General features: G+C 39.4%; 1 protein-coding gene and 1 long non-coding RNA gene across 5 annotated transcripts in view; one reads left to right on the top strand and one right to left on the bottom strand.

Moving 5' to 3' along the window:
- The window catches only part of LOC136853183 (uncharacterized), a 38,741-nt gene extending 29,951 nt beyond the window's left edge, over window positions 1–8,790 (top strand). The window contains exon 4 of the long non-coding RNA XR_010857381.1: window positions 8,474–8,790. This is a non-coding gene — a long non-coding RNA (uncharacterized lncRNA). The remainder of the gene's footprint in view (window positions 1–8,473) is intronic.
- BicD (protein bicaudal D) overlaps window positions 1–22,319 on the bottom strand; it is an 81,032-nt gene that overhangs the window by 15,638 nt on the left and 43,075 nt on the right. For all 4 annotated transcript variants that reach the window (XM_067128529.1, XM_067128531.1, XM_067128528.1 and 1 more), the window contains exons 11-14: window positions 17,149–17,293; window positions 16,912–17,042; window positions 12,255–12,372; window positions 9,152–9,332 (exon numbers count right to left, since the gene is read on the bottom strand). In XM_067128529.1, coding sequence (XP_066984630.1) covers window positions 9,152–9,332; window positions 12,255–12,372; window positions 16,912–17,042; window positions 17,149–17,293 — 575 coding nt within the window. The remainder of the gene's footprint in view (window positions 1–9,151; window positions 9,333–12,254; window positions 12,373–16,911; window positions 17,043–17,148; window positions 17,294–22,319) is intronic.

Here is a 22,319-nt window from a genome sequence, read left to right as displayed (position 1 = left end):
AAAGTCCCGGTCTATTTATGATAGTTCAGATTTTATTTATTACAGTTCCACAACTCCTAACTATTAGTTGTTCATATGTGGAACAAACCTAGGTCTTAACATGAGAACAAAATCTTCTAGCGCCAGCTGGACACCAGTAATAAACATTTTGTTCTAGTGCCAGCTGGAAACCAGTGATAAACATAGTTTTCGGGTGCCTCGTACAAAGGTTGGGGTGCCCGCTTAAGAGGTTCTTCTGACGTCATGAGTCTGGAGTCTTCAGGACAAGCAGCTGCACATCAATATTCTGGAGCTGAAAGCAGCCTTCCTGGCACTTCTGGAGTTTCAGGAGAGGGTGTCAGAGCACTTCGTACTTCTGATGTCGAACAACACTAAAGTGGTCACTTGCGTAAACAAGCAGGGCTAGTTTCTCACCACCTTCACTCCATGAAGGTACTCTTTCACTAGTGGGTGATAGGTCAATCAGTAGACCTCTCAACCAGGTATATCCCGAGCAAGAGGAATATGTTGGCCGACAAACTCGAGTTGCCAGGGTCATGTCCTGGTGACAGAGTGGTCGTTACATCATTAGATAGCAGAGAGGCTCTTCCTCCTTTGGGGAAGGCCAATGATAGATCTGTTTGCAACAAGGTTCAACAGGAAGCTAGAGGTCTTCTGTTCGGTTGTCCCAGACCCCTTTGCTGTGGTGGAGGATGCCCTAAAGCATCCTTGTGACAACCTGGAGGTTTACTCCTCTCCCTCCCTTTTGTCTGATCTATCAGGTCATGAACAGGGCAATGATTTCCTGAAATCCCAGGATGATCCATGTAGCTCCCTGGTGGCCTCACACAAAATGGTTCCCTGACTACTAGCCCTGCTGTCAGCAGTTGCCAGAGAGAGATCACTCCATGGCACAGCTTCCTCTGCCAGCCTCACATCGAGAGATATCACAAGTTAGTAGGGTCCCTATCTCTTCACGGCTGGAGACTATCCAGTTTCTCCTGCAAGTGAGAAGCTTTCCTTGCAGATCAGTGACAGAGATGTCTGGCTATCTCAGAAGATCTTCCTCAGCCATGTACCAGGGAAAACGGGCCATGTACTGTGATTGGTGTTGTTGAAGGGGTCTCTCTCCAGCCAGAACTTCTGTTCAGCAAATAGCAGAGTTCCTAGTTTTTCTCTGGAGTTTCTGGAGAGAGAAAAGTCTTTCAGTGTCTGCCATCAAAGGCTACAGGGCTTGGGAAATCTCAGTGCTACTCAAAAGCTTCGAGCAGTCTTGTTCTCCTAAAGAACTTGAAATCTCCTAGTTGGACTCTGACTCTGGTGCTAAGTGGTCTCACTCGAGCCCCATACGAACCGTTATGATGTTCATCTGACAGAGACTTGACTCTTATAATGGTCTTCTTACTGGCTTTAGCTTCAGCAAAGATAGTGGGCGAACTCCATGGTCTCTTTTAATGCTAAATACATGAGGGGTTGGGGGTCCATAGCCTTCGAATTTGTCGCGGAATTCGTAGCAGAGACAAAATCCTTAGGTTCATGATGTCAGATTTGTATCCTTTTCCATCCCTTCCTTGGGAGATTTTGTTGATAATGACCCAGGCAAATTGCTCTTATGTCCTGTCATGGCACTGCGTGTATACCTAAAAAGGACTCGTCACCTCAGGCCAAGGTGTCGAAGGCTTTTTGTAAGCTCAGGCCGGATCAGAACAGAAGTGTCCAAGAATACCATCTTCTGGCTCTGTGAGGTTATTAGACATGCTTATAGGTCTTCTTCAACCTTGGATTCTAACAGTGCGTGCAAGAGCACATGATGTTAGGGGTTTAGGCCCTTATTAGCTTTTACGAACTTTATTGTTCATAAGATTTTGAAGACTGGCACTTGACTTCGCCAAACCATCATCATATCTTTCTATCTTCGGGATGTTGCCCACAGGTCTTTGGACACTTTTTCCTTGGGTCTGGTGGTGGCTGCTCAACAAGTTGTGTGACTCATCCAGTGTCCCTAGCAGGACAGTTTGTATCTCGCCAAAAATGATGATATGAAAGTGAGAGTGAATGAGATGACTGGTCTTTTTTCCCTTTCCCTTTTCTACCCACGGGTAGTAGGAAGATTGATCCATCATGAGCTGGAACTGGTTAGATACAGGTGAGTGACTGGCCTTTCTGTTTGAGACAGTGTATTCATACTTGAATATTTCCTTGCAGGAGCTAGTCCTTCCTCTCTCTGACAAGGGGAGAGATTAATGATAACAAACAAATTGGTGGCTAACGTGGGTTCGTTGTCTGAACAGATAGCTGTTAACTAGCACTTATACAATGTTCCTCCACATTTTGTATTAGCCTAGTAGTCCGACTGTTTGATAAACTTTTTATCTGGGGAGCCAGAGGCATACGTCTCCCTCTGGTTTAGCCTAACCACTAAATGAGACCAGGTATGCTGAACCTCCAGTTGGTTCAAGACTTTCCTTTCCTCCCACCTAAGGTTGAATCTATCCTCACATTAAGACCTAGGTTTGTTCCACTTATGAACAAGAGACAAATTTGTTATTAATTTGTATTTTTCATAGCTAACAAACCTATGGTCTTAACGTACATTGCCCCCACCTCTTGCCACCTCTCCAAGTAATACCCTGGGCTGGAAGAAACTGAACAGTACATCATGGTGCTCTCGGGTTAAGGGAGGCTGGCTGATGCCGCCTCTCTCATCCGATTGGCCAAACCCTGTCGCCACCAATATCTTGTTCTACAATTTTTATGTTTTTACCAGTTCCAGCTGGCACTAGAAGATTTTATCCTCATGTTCAGACCATGGGTTTTAGCTGTGAAAAATACAAATAAAAATTTGTCATTTTTATTGTAGGTTTTTCACCAATGTCCATGGGCAAACAAAAGCGAGCAATTCTAAAACTACAGCAGTTACACGCACTAGTTGTTTCCTGTGTAATAAATTCCATATTCCAACATTGGTCTTGATCTGTTTTAATTTGCTACTGCCATGCTTTTTATTCCAGATATTCTGCTAGTTGTTGATTAATAATGGTTTTAGAGGTCATTAAAATGAATATCTGCATGTGACCTTGTCACAGTAGTTGCAGCTTTGGCTGTTTATGGGCTGCATTCCCTTTAGGGCTTACATGGGCAGGAATCCAACATGCGTCTGCATTTCTATCATATAATTAGTGAGATGAAATTGTAATTTGTTGCCAAGTATATGATTTTGACAGTTTTCAAGGTTTGTATAGCATTCCTAGTTAAAAAAAAAAAAAAAAAAAAATCAAATTTCTGTGATGGCTGATCCTACTGCACATAATTTCGCTAGGAAAACAGAATCACTGTTAGCCAAGAAAAATTGTTTTGTTGGGTGATATGGCTACAAATCCCGAACTCGAAGATAATTTAGACCTAATGGTGTACATGTATATTGCTTAATATTAACCTTTACGAGTGTACTAGCTCTTACTTTATGCATGGGGGAAAGAGGGGGGAGTTCCAGTAAATGGGAGAAAATTTTATATATATATATTTATTTACTCTGTCTAGTGGGTCTAATTTGGAAAGTTGGCGAGTGATTTTGATCATGTATCCCTTTCATCAAAAAATTTTCTATTGATGAATAACTTGATTGCATTTTTACTGCACTATGCATTATTAGTAAGTTGGATGAAGAGTTAAGATGGTTCACCACTTGCCATTTGGAAAAGTTGGGAGAAAATGTAAAACACTCCAGAGTATATTTTCCAAAATCTCTCATGAACTTGCTCCAGACTTTTCAGAGTTACATCCGAGGCAAAATTAAATCTGACATCTGTAGTTTAGAACAGGCGTAATACTTGCATTGTATAATAATGTCAAGGTTGGTCAGTCACCTCTCCAATTTGTGTGACCTTATCAGTTTAATGCTTGTATCTTTTAAGAATGTAGGCTGTAGGACCTTTCCAGTCCCGAGTGAGGCCCTATCACTTTGTGAGTATCAGGCAGATTCTGCAAAACCTGCATCTACTATGTTTTTCATAACTTTTTACCTCTAGTAATTGTCGATCTTTAACTCTCAGCATTGATGGTGAGTACTATGTGTACAGGGAATGTTAATAATGGTTTACTAATTTTAAATTAAGAACATATTTTTTTACTTGGAATAATTTGGGTGCTGATTGTTAAAAGTTTTCACTAATAAATTATGACAGTGTTGATATAAACTGAGTATGACATAGTGTTGGTATATTCTTACTTAGCTAAACTTGAAATTGGCCATTTTATATTAAGAAATTTAAAATTTTTTTAAAATATTTTATGACGCCTTCTGTATCATATTCATAGTGCATGGTTGTTCACTTCAAAGCCCATTCACAATTAAATAATAGAAGTTTCCTCCCTAATTGCTGGTACAAGAAATAAGGTGGTAATTTTTCGAACGTTATATAGTATCACGTGGTAATTTTGTGAATGTTATGTAGTATCACATAAGTGTAAATTTTTATAAAACCCATCAAAGTATTCAGCTTACTGGAGTAGCATGCAGTCTTCAGAAACCTGCTGAGTTAATTGACAATATAACTGACTTCACAACAGGTAAATGTCATTCTTTCAGCATAAAACCCTCTCATGTCCTTGAAAGGCATTGTTGTAACAGGGCATCACATCCAACATACATCATAATCATTATTGTCAACATATACAGTACATCACTATCAACTTGCCACAGCAATGTTTACATATTCATGAATGCTGTTTATTATATCATCCTCTTGTCTTTTTGGAACATTCTGTGAATGTTTGCAATCTTAAATTAAGGAAGGCAGAGTACATGAAAAAATTGACTCCTGGGGCCCTTATTGGGAGCTAAGAAGAGAACACCCTTGGGCAGCTGGATTGGCTAACAACAAAACTTCACGAGATGACATGTCACCTTGAAATTCTTGGTTTTTCACCATGGTATGGACTGACACAGTTATTTTAAAAAGAAAGGCTTGGTATCCTTTGAATTTATTCACTGGTAGCTTGAAGAGCAAATTGCTTTTTAAAGAGAGCTGACCAGGATCTTGACTACCTGCTGCTGGAGGTCCAAAATACCTGTCATGCTGAATAACTACAGTGGAACAATCATTGCCATCTTATTGTGGTTGGAGGCTCATGGCAACTAACTTTGGTACAGTTACACTTTCATTTGCTTCTATTTAGATAACTAGTTGAGAACTTAAATTTCATTAACCAAATATGTATAAAGAACAGAAACAATTACATTTTTAATTTTCATTTTTTAACACTATTAGGAATAGTAAGTATTACAAATGGGTAACTAAAAAGTAACAAGAAAATGGAAAGTGCATCTTCACTGAGGCACAGTGGACTTGTTTTGGTCAAAACAGTGTTTCATATAACCCTGAAAATCACCCTTTAGGGGTTACTTCACTGTAGGACTTTGAATTTCAAGCTATGAAAAATTTATATGCAAATTTAGACACGACAAGAGAAAACTATAAAAATTGGAAAAGTATACAATCTTAAACTGCTTATCCTAATAAATAAGCTAAAAATTAAAATTACCTCTGTAGGTGCAAAAAAGGATTTTGACAAAGGAAAAACCTATTTCTGGGGAGGGGCCCGTGTCACCCGCTGAAATAATCCATTCAGCACTTATTTCTAGGCAATTCCGTTGCTAGATACCAGAGAAAAGCTAAATGTAAAGCTGGGGTTACTACCCCAGAGCGACTCAGAAATGGAGTCGTGTATGGTAAAGGGTGAGATTGTCACAATCACGGGACCCTGCCCTATAAAGATTCCCAATGCCAAAAGTCCCAACGAGAGAGGTGCCGATACAAGCCCATGCACTACTCGCGGACTGTACACAAGGCAATACTAGTCGCATTCCATTTTAGCATGCGATTTCGTTGGCATGTAATTTCGTTGTGCTCCTTATTTGCGCTTTTATGGCATCCTCGCTCGCAAGGTTCTTCTTCAACAAACTTGAGTACCAGTGTTTTGTTGTTTTTTAGGCGATTGAGGCTCCTTATTTCCCTTTAGTTTAATAATTAAAGGGATTTATAACGCCCGTCTCGATCTCCTCTCACGGCGTCTCATGACCTCTCTTGGTCTTGGGTCGGCATGTTTGTTTTGTGTAATTTATTTGTATTTTTTTTTTTTTTTCCTGTTTGGGATATATTCCCAATTTGTGATTCCTAATTTAAGTGGATTTGATTATTTTTATGTTTGTTCTGTGCCCCTTTACTACGAGAAGTGAAGTTTGGCGTTTAGGCTACGAGCTTCCCCATCGGGCCTATTCGCTTAATATCATGGCTTTATTATGCCTTAATTTTGTCCCTCACTTCTCTTAGCTTCTGGGAATCTTATTTTCATTGGTACTGTTACGGTTATTTGCTTTGTTTTTGCAATTTAGTGAATTTACCTTTCTTTGCTCTCCTGGCCGTAGAGGTTTTTGCCCTTCCTCCCCTTTCCTCTCGCTCTTGTCGTGCATCACAGCTCACATAGCGAGGGGACGATGAGGATCTCTGGGCGCCCGGGAGTGCTGTCCCACCTGGTCGCTACTTTGGGTTACCAACCTCCTGGCCTATCCTCCCCCCCTTCCTTTACGTCGACTGTTTCCCTTCATGGTGCTTCCTACCAGTCCGCACCTCGCTGTTGGGATCTCATACGAGGCCAGTTAGCGTTTTCCACCTAACTGTCTTCTGTCTTATTTGCTTTCGGCATTCCCCCTCCTTTTTGCTAACTACCTGTTCGGTGTTTCATTATATTGTTGGGCGCTCTCCTTGCTTACCGCTCCGGCGGTTATAGTGTTTAGCGGTCGGTGTTCATCCCCCCCACCGCTATCACTTTGTGCAGGATATCTTCCTCTCTTGGCTCTGAGTGCTCCCACTTCCGGACAGTTCATAACCTCCCCATTATATTTGTATCCATCACATATTTTTAAACTGTTAGTCCGGTTTTCTCTCTGGTTTACTCCGGTGAGTTTTCCTGGTCTGAATAGGCTAAAGTCGCTGCTCCGGCATCCGTTCCAGCATGCTCATATCTCATACGCTTACAGCTGGTTTTGTCAAATGCAGGAATGCTCTGCTATCCTGCAACAAGCCAGCGGCCACGGAGTCTGTAGTTCCCATTCTGGTGCGCGGTCTGTGTTGGAGAATTAATAGTTTGGCACCCGGAAGGTTGTGATGTATGCTACACTCTCTCCGAGCAGGCTACTTGATTCCGTAGGTTTCATATACACCTGTCGGTTTTACCTCCGCCAAACTCCGCCTCATATGGCTTATTAATAGTCGCTCCTTCGGTGTTTGGGCTCTCTCCAGGCAAGATACTTGATGAATCGGTAGGTTTCATATACACCTATCGGTTTTACCTCTGCCAAACTCCGTCTCATATGACTTATTAATAGTTGCTCCTCCGGTGTTTGGGGTCCTAATTTTCCCCCTCCTGGAGGCTGGCCACAAGTCTCGTAACTCTTCGCTTCAGACCCTCTAGTCCGGGGTCGGCGGCTTCGGGCGAAACGTAGAGGCGGGAAAATCCTATGTCCTTTCGGTGGACATTTGTATGTTCCTTTCCCCGGCGCCCAGATCTCAGCGTCAGTTGCTGAAGAAGTTGCTGCCCCTTAGGCTACCAGGGTCCAAGAGTTGACCTGGTCCTCTTAAAATAAATTAGCTATTTGCGGAGAGTTTACTGAAGACGTTGCGGCCTTCAGTCTCGTTCTCGAACCTGTGAACACCGTCCCGGAGCAATAAATAGGTGCGGAAATAAGTGAGACACTTTTTCCGCTTAGCTCTCTTCCTTCTTTTGCTTTTTTCCTTTAGGGGATTCAAAAATAATTTTAAGATGGGATACTTGCTAAAATAAGTACATGGGATACTTGCTAAAATAAGTACAATCTTTTATGGACTTGCTGACTATGTATATCATATCAGTTCATGTATATGATTCCTGTATAAAAAAAAAGTGCTGATACACAATAACACTGAATTATTAACCACTAAAAGGCAACTAAATCCAATTACACTGCAATTTGTTAGTGTAGCAAGTTGCAACCTTAAAGTAATCAGTGATTACTGATACACTTTACTAGAGATCATTTGAAGGATGACTGACTGCACAACAAAAGGAAACTACAAAATTAATGAACGAAAAGTCTGATATACAGTACTCCTGAAGCAAGCTGGGGAGAACTCTTGTCCTACATTCACATAAAATGAGATATTCAAAAAAATGAGTTGGGCATCTACCTGCCAACAGGTGAAATGTGCAAATGCATTAAGTCACCTCAGCGTATTTTTGTCTGCCTTCAAGACAAAGTTAAATGTCTGGGGAAATTCGGCACTGCAAATTAATGCTAATTGTAAATTATGGGTTTGTCACAGAAAATATAAAAACCAATGTCAAGTGGTACAAATTAACTTTGAAATAAATACAGTATTAATTACTTAAACATTTTTATTTATTTACTTTATATTATTGTGCTTCTGTGGTTTATTATGCATTTCCTGTTTTCTAGAGAAAAACAGTACTCCCATCAAACAAGTGACAGAAGGTGATCAAGCATTGCATCGTCTGGGTTTAAAACAAAGTTTGAAGATTACAAGAAGAGATTCAAGACGCACAGGGCATTTTGGTGATGTCCATGACTCCTTGTAAGAGCAGAGATGGATGTAATTCTGGACAATTATATTCACTTTGTATCAGAAAAGGCATTAGCTTAATACCAATAGCATTCCCCTGCTTCAGAATCCTTTCTGACTCTACAGTGTATTTATCTCCAAATGAACTTTGTAATAGCAATACAACTGTGGTAAACAAAATTTTAAAGTAAAATTTGTATTTTAATCTACTCCTTCATTCATCAGCCTATTACATTACAGTAATTTTACCTACAATGTTTTACTAATGCTAATTGGCATTAGCTATTTTTTAGTTTTTCTAGTAGTTTTTAATTCTCTATCTAGCCAAAGCCTTTAGTTTTTAATTTATGAATTAATACTTTAGAGAATAATTAGCAACATTAAAATGTCTGTAATCTTATTTGCTGCACTTCTCCTGGGCAACTGGGTTACCTAAGACTGATTACTTGCCTTAAAGGTATTCATATTTTTTCTCAGAAAACACGTATTTCTGTGTTATTAGTCACCAACAAATGTATCTTACCTCCTAAAGCAAACAAGCCATGTTAACTCACCTTTCTCTGTCACATTCCATGTCTTCTAATCGTTGCGTTAGCGCCAACTTTTGCTGAATTGCCATCCTTAATAGAGAATTTAAAGTCTTCTTTTCTTCCTCTGCAGCAACTAATTGTCTCTGAACCTCATCCAACTGTGTAACATACTCCTCACACCTTGCCGCAAACATAGCTCGTAAACCTGAAAAGAATTGGTATTAGTATAACCTAGTTTTCAAAATCTCAATGTAGGAGATGAAGCTGAAAAAGTAACTACAGTACATCTATACCCATCTGAAACCCAACTGTGTCTGCAATTAAAATGCCACAGTTAGGTAAAACACCAAATTTGTAACCATAAATAGGTATTAAACCTTTATAACTTGGTAGTATACCTTAAATTTGTAGGTTCACAAAGAAAAATTGTGAGAGTGCTGTAAGTGCTATTTATTGGCCATTATAATTATGATGCTTCGGCTTATGGCGCGCCGTTGGGGACAGAACCCCTGCCTTAAACTGGGGATGCCTGTACTTCTGAAAAAGTAATACTTTCCAGTTTCCCTTTTAAAAATTTAAACTATGACAACACAGCAATAACACCAATTATTATATACCAAACAATAATCCTTCAGTCATTATTTTTACCATTTTACAGTCAAAACTCTTTCAAATTTCAATTCTCTACGTAACAGCTCATGTGCTGACTGCGTTAAACTGCTTCAGTCTTACTGTGTAAAGTAATGGTGATATAGTGCGTCATAAATTTTTGTAAGTTTATGAATGAAACAAACTTACCAACTAGTAATCAAGTACTTTCAACTTTACCTACATATGCTGCTACTGCTTATTCCCATTGCAATTTCTCATCAATGTTAGTACAGTATACCAATTTATCTAAACATCATACCTAGCCTCCAGTTTCTTAGTGTAACCGTTTGTGTAAGCATCATACCTGGCCAGCTCTCTAAAACTGAATTAAACACATACATTCAGACCAACAAGCTCAGCACTAAAAATCCCGATGTTAGAGTTTGCACCCTTATCAAGAAGTGAAGGGCAAGAAAACTTTAACTCCTCTGAGAAATGCCCAATCCCACACTAGGTCTAATTGCAACTTTGACATTTGGCATCATCCCATGTGGGAAGACAAAGGTAACAGAATACCAATGCCAGCACATAATTTTCATCCCAATAAGATAAAACAACCATCATTTCTAAACTAATATGATCTGGATCGCCTCTTGATTACTCAGATAAGGTCAACTATTCAGTATACCACAAATGGCGAATCTAAAGATCGTGTTAAATTTTTAAAAGGGTTTCAGTTAAAAAAAAAAAATAATGATTGCCTGCAATGCTAGTACAATTCCTGTCAAGGGAATCGGATATAGTGTTCCTCTTGACTATCAACAGCACCCACAACATTTTTTATTACAAGTTGTAAAAAAGAAAGTCATCAATTAAAAGGGTCAGCATTAACCTCTTTCAGAATACAATGAATATTACTTTATAACGTAAATCAAGAACATAAACTAAGGAAGATAATACTACAGCAATCCATCACATTAACTATGAAAGCACTACAGCAACATAAAGACGAGCCGCAACCAGTAAGGCACACATGAAGCCCAGTGAGAATGTTCATGATAGCTATACTATTATTTGCAATAATGCCCACTCAGTACTTCCCTTACATACCTACTTATTGCACACTCAGTATTTCTCTTACATACCTAGCATATGCACTGTAATTGGAATATTCCAAAATTCCTCATCCACAAGATAATTACTTGCAAGTATGGGTGTCATACAAAACCATTGAGGGCATTAATTTGTTACTGTATTCCTAAAATAAATCTGTTTCCTTCTTGACCTCTTTCATAATTTTTTTTTTAGTAGCATCTACAGTGTCTGTCAATTTCATTTGGAAAATACACCCAGAAGGGTGAAATTTGCTCTTACTTATCCACAGGCATACTCTAACAGGAAAAATATACCCTGTTTACTTTAATAGTAGGACAGACTGACCGATGGAAGCAGTATTGGCTGAACCTAAAATCACTAAAGACAAAAATCACTAATGAACTCTGACAAGGAAAAGCAAAACTATCAAGCAGCAAATCAGTAAGTTTTGATGGCTTGTTCTTTTCAGGTATAAACACAACAATAGTTCTGTTAAACAGACTGCTTGCATTATTTGAGTTCATTTTTCCTTGTAGTTCTTTCTTCCTCTTCTATGTTAAAATTGGACAGTACTGTAATTGGCCAATATTTATACTTGTTGTAAGTACGCTGCAATGTATTTCGCAGATGGATTCCAGAGTCACACTTCAGAAATTCCTTTCAGCTTTCCTAGCCATCGACATTCCAACCAGCTCAATACTTATTTTATAAGGTTAACAGAACAGGCAACATACTGCCTGCATCTAGCCCAGGCCCAAAGACAACTAGAGTAAGAGGGGCTTAACCCCACTGGAAGCAACAGATCTGCAGGAAAATATTTCCAATACTTGGGGGCAACAGAGCAAAAGTTACTGTGCTGTCAAAGGATTACCAAATTCCTTAGTGAAAGTAGGAAGACGTCCCCAACGGGAAGAAACTTTCTCCTTGAGCTCAACAAGATAGTGGAAGACATAATACCTTTAGAAGGGAGAAGAAAGGCCACCTTTAGGCAGAAATACATTGGATCAAAGTAGGTAAAAGCAAGGTCACTGATCATATGAATAAATTCCATCCTGATGAGAAGACAAAACTGAGGCAAGACATTTATATATGACAGCAATACTCAAGGAGAGAAAGAAGCAATGCTAAAATCGAGCTTAACTACCAAATCTCCACAGGAATTTATGGAACAGTAAAACTACATAATTTCTTCAAAGTTAGAATACCTACAATGTTAAAGAATGTGAGAGGTTAAAACTACATTTTATATCTAAAGGTATCTTGATTTAGACTGGACAGTAAACAGAAAAATATGTAGTTTCTTGGAGGCACTCAATCCCCACACATGCTCACCACAAAACCCAAAATTTTTGCATCTGAAATCAACACTTAAAATTTTTTATCATGAATAATAATCCCAAATATGGATGAAAATTCAAAACAAGCTAATTCAAGTACTTACTTGAGAATGTAGCAGCATCTTCTTTCAGAAGTCTTAGTTCATTGCGAAGCTTCATCATGGTCTCCGAAACAATGCTCTTCTCAGTTTCATATTTGGATTTCAGATTGGCCAATGCAACCTACATAAATAAATTTAGCATAAGAAAGTGGCACATTATCTTTTTTAAAGTTACAGTGAAATGGCAATAAATTGAACAATTCTGTAATAGAATAGCATGGTGCAGTCAGATTTCTTCACTTCACCTTACATGTACAATAAAGACTTCCTTAACATATATTCATCTGATGTCATTTTTGTAGCACCTGTAAATAGGCTACAAATCATCGTTTTCCCCTTCTATTGAAATTAATGTCAAGTATGATCATTAATAGAATCACAGATGCCTTAAGAGGAGGGGACCTGTAAAACACTAATCTGTTTTTGCTGTATTAAACCAAAATAATTTTTAATTGTGCATAAAGCTGCAACCAGTTTCACAGTAAACTGGAAACCTTCTGGGCTGAGTGGCAGTTTTTAGCTACATCAGCTAGCTTTGTGATAATAAGGGTGTATTAAGTCAAGTTTAATAAAATCATGTCTTAATTGGACACTGTCAGATGTCCCACAATGCTGCTTGACTGCTTTAAGTGTCATCCATTGCATCAAAATAGCAACGAGGTCAAAACATTCTGTGCATGCAACATGACAAGGCCAGTACTGAATAATCTGGATAAAAATATAATAATGATGAATGAAGTGTAGAGTCTAAATCAAATTTTGTTGGTATGTATAAATAAGATTCAATCCTCAAGGTCTTAATTGAAATTATTTGAGGTAAACAAACCAATCCAAATTGTTGCTCAAGAAATCTGTTCATTCACAAGCATACACATTATTATTATTTTAAGTAGTTTAACCAGACCCCTGCACTAATTTATTTAGTTCTCGCAGACTGTCGTGAAGGTTTCATCTTAATCAAGGATAAACTTTAGATTTCACTGATTAAATTACAATTCTGATCAAATTACAGTTCATTATAAATTTTATAAGTGAAAATCATAGAAAAACAGTTTCCTTAATTGGCTAAAGCTTGCACATTCATGCAAAATATGGTTGACCTACAATCTTTGTATAGCGGTACTGATTCATGGAAATTAATCATCAAATATCACCAGGTCCAACCAATGCTATAACCCAACCATGAGTTTGATCTGCTTTAATAATTTATTATTAGATCATTATTCCATTAATCAGAATAAAGTAATAACTGACTGAGATGGTTAAGATTAAGACTGATCTGGTTAGAGTAGTTGCAGCTTTGGCTACTTTATCAGCACAGCTTCATATAATCTGTTGATTACAAATTTTATTTGCTGTACTAAAGGATATTTATGACAATATACTGTAGCAGTTTTGCAAGGCTTCAACAGCACTTCTTGAGTTACCGAAAGTAAGTTTCCATGGTCGTATACTAATAAGATTGAATTTACTGCACATAGGTCTGTTGTGAAAACAAATTATTTCTTGGAGAAAAGAGTATAAAATGCATTCAGTGGCCTTGTACAACAATATGTAAAGACAAAGAAATGAGATTCTAGTCATTTCCTCCTCCTGCCTCAGACACGGTCATTTTCAGTCAGGCTTGCCAAACCTGGCTGTGTTATCCATGCACATTTAAGTTATAAGGTTATTTTGTTTAGTACATTTTCAAGAGTTAATTTTAAGCTAACATCAATACATTAAATGTTACTAGTGCAGTTTCTTTCTCTTCCCCTTAAATTTTATCTTTTTAGTTTAAAAAGATAAGCTGATGATCCATGATAAAAAAAATGTCCTCCCATAGTAAACATCATTCTAGTGGGGTGTTGCTTTCTTAGTGTTTTGTGTTTCCACGGTGGTACAGACCACTGACCTAGGATTAACAGCATCTCCTAGAACTCAGCATTTCATTTAGCTTTCTCTGGTATCTAGCAAGGAAAATAAGTGCTGAATGGACTTTTTCATGGTCCCTTCCAGAAATAGATTTTTTATTTGGCAAATAATAAGTACAAACCAGACCCTTAGGTAGTTCACAAGTCCAAATTAAGTTTTCCATACTCCAATTTTTAATGGAACTATAAATGACTGTATGAGTACAGCTTATTGTAAACACAAGGAGACAGGTGTAAATCCAAACAGATTCAATATAGTATACAAGGATGCTCATAATCACTTCTTTGAAGAAATGAATTTCAATATCACCAGAAATCAAAAATTTCTCTTCCCCAAAAAGATAAGGATGATGATAAAAAAAGTATCTTCATTTGGCTCTCTAGAGAGGGCTGGAGACTTATTTTATGTGGCTAAGAACCAATTGGTTACGCAGGACCCCAGCTTATTGTGCATTAAGCGAGAAATGATCACAATACTAATTCTTCATTGGCGGCTGGAGAATGAGGAACTTGATGATGATTCAAGGTCTAGTGACTTAATTGTCTGGGGAAAGTGACATGGGCATAAGGAATATGAACACCAGGATCACTTATCCTTCTTGCAACCATGAATAATATATCAGTAATATTATTCAAGGTAAAATCCAACTCCATAACAGCATTTGAAAATTTAGGCATTTCTCTTGAAATAGGAAAAATAATCTAATCCTTAACAAACGAACCAACCCAATAAAAACACAAAGAAAGATGACATGATAAACACCTCATAGAAAGATGACATGATATGCATACCGGGTGCTACTGAATTTGTTGCTGCCAATTTGATCAACCTAGAGAATTACGTATATTTTCCATTTCAAAAAGTGCTTACATTGCCAGATGGTCACAACATTTTATACTGCAAAAGCACTTGCCAATAAGGAAATATATTTATTTAGTGGAAAAACATTCCTTCACTGAACCCACAAAACCATGAATAACTGGCTTGGTGTAAGCAGGTTATTAATATTCAGTAGTAAGGTCATCAATGCCCAAAATGTACAAAGCAAATTGAGAAGTGGAGGAAGAGCAGGCCTTAAAACCAGAACATTTTCAAGACACTATAATGTGTAGCATATAATGAGGGAGGAGTAAGAAAAAAACAGCTGCAGCCTGGATGTGGTAAGCTGGTGTTCGATCACTGGTAAATAAAGTATCTAATTCGTACCCAGAAAAAATTTGCCTCTGCTCTGGTCCAGTACTCTATACAAAAGTGACATGGGCAATGACAAAAGAAAATTATTGAAAAAGTGACTCCAGAAACCTTACATTCATGGCTGAAGTGCAGTGGGAGGATCTTACAAATAAAATTGAGGCAAATGTGTCTAGTAGCTGGTAAACAGACTGAAGGCCCATTAAATCGGGGAAAAATTAAGTACTGTATATGGAGGCCTACACCAATTTAGGGATTTAGGCAGTATAAATGCACAAGACAGAAGAGGGAAAAGGTTACTTTATCATGTTTAACTCCACAGAGAAAATCTACTGTAAAATCATAAATATTAATGATATGATTTCCTCGGGTCTTACCAATTTTTATTATTCAAAATTTTATTATTTATTCAGAAATATATATACATATATCCAGTCATAATTCCTGTGGCAGCTTCAACAGAAATTCATGTTTCTTAAAAGAAAAAGAAAAAATTAGTAAATCTGCATGTGAAGGCATAGGTCCCTTGACACGCTAACTATCACACAGTTAATACTAAGGCCATCTCCATAATAAAAGCAGGTTCACTCGCAGAGTAAAACTCCCTGATGAAGAAAGGAAATGCCTCTTGCCCTTCCTCCTCCCAAAAATTTTGCAGAGAAGAAACCAAATCTGCACATTCCTCACATGGGGGAGGAGTGGACACAGACTTTGCATTGATAATGAAAACAAAACTTCTGGGTATACAAATGCCAGAGACATGAAGTGGCTACATGGTTATCCCAGACCGTCACATCTGTGCTGCCCATTTATTCTCTATGAGAGAAAAACACAGCAGTGACAATACTAAAATAAAATATATACAATTAAAAAATCTGATAACTGAGAGCATCAGCACTTCATACAACATGGTCAAAAGGTACAGTGATGCTTCTCATGCTAGGAGCTTGGCACCACCCACACAGCTAACCTCATAACTACATTCACTCAACCTTGTAATTACGTTCACTGAACCATTCAAGCTATGCATGAAAGATATCCTACTCTTAAAAGACATCTCTCTGTATCCCTATGGGTACAATGGCTAGTTTTAGTTATAGAATGTAGAATTGAGGCCAAAGGCAAAGCGCTGGGATCTATAAGGCCATTCAGCGCTGAAACAGAAACTGACAGTAAAAAGGTGTCGAGAGGCGTAACCTGAGGAAAACCTCACAGTTGCAATATGAATCAATAGTTAGAAGAGTGTGGAAAGTAAGATGGAAGAGAGCGAATATGAATGGAGGTACAGTGAAAGTAATGAAGGGTTGCAGCTAGGGGTCGAAGGGACGCTGCAAAGAGCCTTTAGTACTGCCTACAGTGCACTACATGAGGTGCACTGATGGCACTACTCCCCTACAGGGTAATTTTAGTTATAACTAAAACCATAAGGGAAAAAAGGGTCTGGGGCAACATTTTAACTCTCTTGGTTACTGCATTTCAGTAAGGGTTTATGTTCCTGTTGCTTAACCAGAATGATATATCCTAATGAGACCAATGTACATAATTTGAAACATACCTCAGCAGTTTGTTTATTGGCCTTTAGGACGGTACGCAGAGTCGCAATTTGCTCTCTCTTAGTGGACAAAAGTGATTTCAGTTTAATTACTTGTTCCTGAAGTTCCTGAACCTCACTCTCACTTAACCCACCTAGAAAAATAAAAAGTTTTTTTTTTTTAGAAATTATGCTCCAAAATTCTTGATGATTATAATTCAAAATATTCATAAAAAAAGACAAAACATTCATAACACTTACTATCAGATGCTGATGTAGATTCTCGAATTGGTCCTTTCTCTTTACTCAATTCTATGGTGTGTTCAACAGACTTTTTCAAGTGTCTAATCTGATCAACGATAGTGTCAACCGTTTCACGAACAGCTACAGGGTCACTGTTGTCAACCTGCAAAAACAAAGTCTCAAAACCACTGCCAGAGCTTTATGAAAATGTAAATCAATCTCAGTTTCTCCCTAACTAGTATAGTGGTCCTTTGGCATACGAATGATTCGTTATTTGTATTTTCGTTATACAAAGTAAAATTTTTGAAAAATTTTGTTTCTGTGTACGAACTAAAAATTCAATTTACGAACTGTTTGGTGGAAAATCACGCGGGGTCAGCTGGGATCAAGGGAGGAGAGAAGTAGACAAAGGTTGATAAAATCAATTTTATTCATATTTTGCAAGGATAATCACAGGAATCAATAGTGTGTGTGTTTTTATGTTAGAGAGAGAGAGAGAGAGAGAGAGAGAGAGAGAGAGAGAGAGAGAGAGAGAGAGAGAGAGAGAGAGAGAGAGAGAGAGAGAGAGAGAGAGAGAGAGATCAGCGTCTGGCAGATGTGACGACAATCCCTCACGCATGTATGATTGTCCACATGTGTTTTACACTTGAATCTTGAGTGCAAGGAGATTAATTATGCCACAACACATCAACTTACTTTTGGCAAACAGCAGAATTCAAAATTATAATCCAATAAACATAAGGATTTTGCAAACAAATAATAAGTAAAGATTGCAAGTAAGAATAGGAAAAAGAGATCAAATAACATCTCACAAGTAAGTCATTTCAACAAACAATCCAAGGTATACAGAAGCTGAATGCAACGCCAGTGTGTTTCATGGTGTGGGGACGAGTTACTTTTATGGTGCTAAAAAATCATAAAAAGCAAGTGTCACTCGATAGGTATTTTGTGGTAGTACAAAGAAGTGATTTGGGTGAATTGAGTGTAAGTGAAAGAACAGGTGAAATGTGTTGAGAGAGAAAATTCATTCGAGCCTGGCCCCAGCTTGGAAGTCAGTGGGAAGCGGATCCTATCTCTCACCCAATAACCCACCACCATCCCCTCCCTCTCCTCTCTCCCATCTCAGTATAGTCCTGAACACTTCCTCAAAAAAAAAAAAAAAACTCAATTTTTTATTATTACTGTATTACTGGTTGTTTTTGTATTGAATCGTTATGTTAAATTTACTGTGAAATTCCCTTCTTTTATTTTTTTTATGTGAAGTGTTACTGCTTTTATGTACATATTTTACTGTCTCTTCTCCTTCTCTCCTCAAGTCAGCTGTGCGTCAAAGCGGTGACATGATTTTGTTCATCTTTTATGTTGAATTTTATTGTGAATTTTATTCTTTTATTTATTTTGTTGAATATGGTTATCATTAAACAGTATATAGTGCTTGCGCTTAAAATAATTGTACTAAAATGGGTACAATGGGTGAGTATGATGGATATTCATGAGTGTGGGACGAATTAATTGAATTCCCATTATTCCTTATCGGAATATTCTGATCAATATACGAACATTGTGAAATACAAATTTTTGGAATTTGGAATGAATTAAATTCGTATACCGAGGAGCCACTGTATTAATATACTAGGTTGCTAGAGAAACTTTGCACAATCAAACATTTAACACATACAACTTACCTGTTAGTTACATATAGCTTTAGTCTTTAGCGTCAGCAAAGTACAAAAGCAGCAAGCAACAAAGTCAAATATCAGGTGATAATATACCTACCTGTAAATTTGAACTATTCAACTTATCTTTAAATCATTTTGCCGTCATGGCGAGCATTGTTGTCAGTAAATAAGATCTATTGTATCTATATATAGTAACATGATGAAGTATATCATGTTTGGTTTGCTGGCTTTGCCAGTTATTTATACCTATTTAGTCAAGGTTTCTGATAACTATGTCAGATTCTGGGTCTTATACCTTTGGAGTGTACAGCAAAGGCTGTAAAGGCGAGTTAGTCAAGATGATGTGATCCTCATTCAATTTGTGTGGCTTGTAAGGTCAGAATGTTGTATGAGAGGAAGTGCTTGATGAGATGTGTCAGTATGACTGAAAAGGTGGAAGGCTCTATCTAAGTATGTAAAAGAAGCTTGAGAAGAATGAGGCAGAAGCTTTGGCCAGAAGTTCTTCTTCTCTCTCTCGAAACCGGAATCTCCTTAGCTATGCAGGAAACTTCTATTAATATCCCGTATGGCTACTAATATTCCTATTCCTGACTCTGATATCCTAAGACATTACGTGTCTGAGTATCAGGAGGTCAGATGGACGCCAGATTTAACCTTGTGTGAAGCATGGAGGATATTAGGTGCGTGAAATCCTTCATGGCGTATGGATTCTTTCCAAAATAATGGAATAATTTAAGTACAGTGAGAATGTTAGTGGTGGAGGAGGTGGCTGCTCGGCCTGCTCGTTCTCCTAGACCCAAGCCTCTGTCAAGCTCCCCTGCTCCTGGGAGAAGACATGCTGAAAAGTCCAAAGGGGCCCGAGTGGGGTCTGCTCACGAGCAACCGCCCCTCGAACAGTCCTGTTGTTTTGGAGGCTGTTTCAGGCGCCCGTTGGAAGCGACTCAGGAAAGTGTCTTTCTTCAAGCTCAGTGATTAGCCTGCTTGAAGACTGGAAATTTCCCGACGAGTCTAGACCATTGAAGAGGTCAGGAATCTTTTCGCCTTCAGCGGTTCAGAAGAAGCCATTTAAGCTTTATCACAGCCTTCTGTAGTTTTGGGAGAGTCGGAGAGATTTTACGTCGTCTGAAGGAGATCTTCTCCCCCGAGCAGGCTCATATGCGCAAAGAAGGTATAAGGCACTGGCCGGTGTGCCCAGCGTTCCCGGTGTTTCTCCTTTGGTTTCACACGTAAAGCCTTGGCAGCTGCGCATCTTCTCATCACGATCACAAACTCCTGCAGTCGCCGTTCCCCAGTTGGATCTCGTCTACTCATGACCCGGCGTGCACAAGAAAATTGGAAACATTCTTGGGCTCGGAAGGCCTGGTTCTTCTCAGCAAGCCTTCTGAAGTGACTGGTCTCATGCGTCTCGAGCTCTCGGGCGCCCAGTGCAACTCCTCCTCGATCTGTGTCTCTTGATCCTCCCTTTGGTTCAGGCTCAGGATCAGGCTCTTTCGCCCTAGTCAGGCTCAGGCGCTCCTCAGATTCTCTGTGGCTCTCAGACTCAGCGCCTCAGGTAGCGCCTGGTGAGCGCCATCCCAGGCTCCTTTTGTGGCGCCAGTTCAGGCTCTATCTTGGCGCAGGCTCCTCTTGTGGCGCCAGTTCAGGCTCTCTTGTGGCGCCTACTCAGGCTCGAGCTCCTCGTCAAGCTCTTATTCAGGCTCTCTTCCCTTCACAAGATATTACATGTGTGCAGCGGAAGGGTTTTCTCTGTTCGTCTGAGGAAGAAGTTGTGGAAGAGTTTCCTGTGAAGCAGACAGACTCCTCTCGCTCAGGATTACAAGCTATTGCTTCTTTATTGATGGTATTTTCTGAGGATTTTGCACCTGCGTCGACCCCTCTCTCTCCAGTACGCCAGAGACTCGAAACCTCCTACCTCTTCCTTTGTAAAGTTAGTGCTTTCTATTTCAGCTAAGAGGCATTAAAGAAAATGAACTCCTGGTTGGAAGACAAGCGTCAGGGAAAACCACTCTGCTCCCTCCTTCCAAGCTTTCTACTAAGACTAGAGGCTTACTCGACACTGGGGAGAGTTTTCTCTCTAAGAGACTTCTGCCTCCTCTCAGGGAGACTACTCTAGTCTAGATTGATTCTACCCACGTCGTTCGATGAACTACGGCTCAGTTTTCTTCTCTCTTCAGAGTTGGACCACCTTTTGAAGAAACGTTTTCGAGTTTTGAAGTCATCAGTTTTATGGACTGGACTATTGGCGCACTGGGTAGGAAGGTAAAGTCTTTTGGTCTTTCAGGCATTTTGATGATTTCTCTTCTGTTGTCCTCGCCAGATAAAGGGATTAGTGGTGATACGTCTGAGTTGGCCTCCATCTTCACGTTTGAGTTCTTGAAGCGACAACTTTGGTGCTCTTTGTGGCTCGTGGGTTTCTGAGACTCAGATGCGATATTTCTTTGCACCTCTGGATGAAGTACTTTTCCCTCAAGAACTTGTGGCCGGTAAATCATACTCAGAAGTCCACACAGGACCTTTGGCGCCAATCCTCTCGTCAAACCAAGAAACATAACCTTCTCTTATGGCGCAAACTGGAGCCTCTAGTTAATCCAAAATAGGCCGCTTTAGTGGCAGGCCCCTCACCCGTACTGGGATCTAGTTTCGGGGGCAAAGCAAGGTTGTCTCCAGGGCTATCAAACCCTCCCAATTAGTGATCTGCATCCTCCATGCACTAGTAGGAAACCAGACTTCCGCTGATTCTGGCAAACTTGGGAGGAGATGGGATGGGACCAGTGGACCACGTCGTGCTAAAGGAAGGATGTTCTATCCCTTCCTCAAGGAAGGCCTTCCCTCTTGCAACAGAACAACACAGCTTTGACAGCATATTCAGCAACTTAAATGCTGGGTTCACAAGGTGGGAAGTAGACCTCATGCTTTTAAAGGCAGTGAGATGCGTGAAAGAAGTCAGCTCTCAGACTTTGTACACCGTCTTTTCACTTGTTCCAAAGGCCTCGACTGGAGACCAGTCCTGGGCGTAAGTTCTATAACCTTTCGTGGAGAGAAAACCAGTTTCCGATGGAGGCAGCGCCAATCCGTCCTCCAATTCTCTTCGTCCGGCGAGAGATTGGTGGGTCTCAATAGATCTGCAGGGCGCTTGCACCATTCCACGATCATCTGGCGTCCAGGAAGTTTCTTCGCTTAGTTTTCCAGGAGAAGACATCAGTTCAGGACTCTGTGCTTTGGTCTGTCCACAACCCCTCAAGTATTCACAAGGATTATGTCACTGTTGCCAAGCTCTTCATCTCAGAGGAATAGAAGTCTCTCTCTATCTAGAGCGATTGGCTCCTTCGTTTAGTCTCAGTCTCAGTGCTTGGGATTTGAAAGTAACTCTCATTGACCTCAAATGGACTTCTAATCAATTGGAAGAAGTCTCTCTATCTCCCTCACAATCCAGGATCTATTTAGAATTGAGACTGGAAACAGTTCCTTTCTGGCTTTTCGTCAGATCAAAGAATCTCGGACTGTCTGCGA

This window comes from Macrobrachium rosenbergii, chromosome 26 (genome assembly GCF_040412425.1).
Source record: "Macrobrachium rosenbergii isolate ZJJX-2024 chromosome 26, ASM4041242v1, whole genome shotgun sequence".
In the NCBI taxonomy this organism is placed as follows: Eukaryota; Metazoa; Arthropoda; class Malacostraca; order Decapoda; family Palaemonidae; genus Macrobrachium; species Macrobrachium rosenbergii.
The sequence above is the reverse complement of the archived record's forward strand: the minus strand, read 5'-3'. Positions and strand labels throughout refer to the sequence as shown.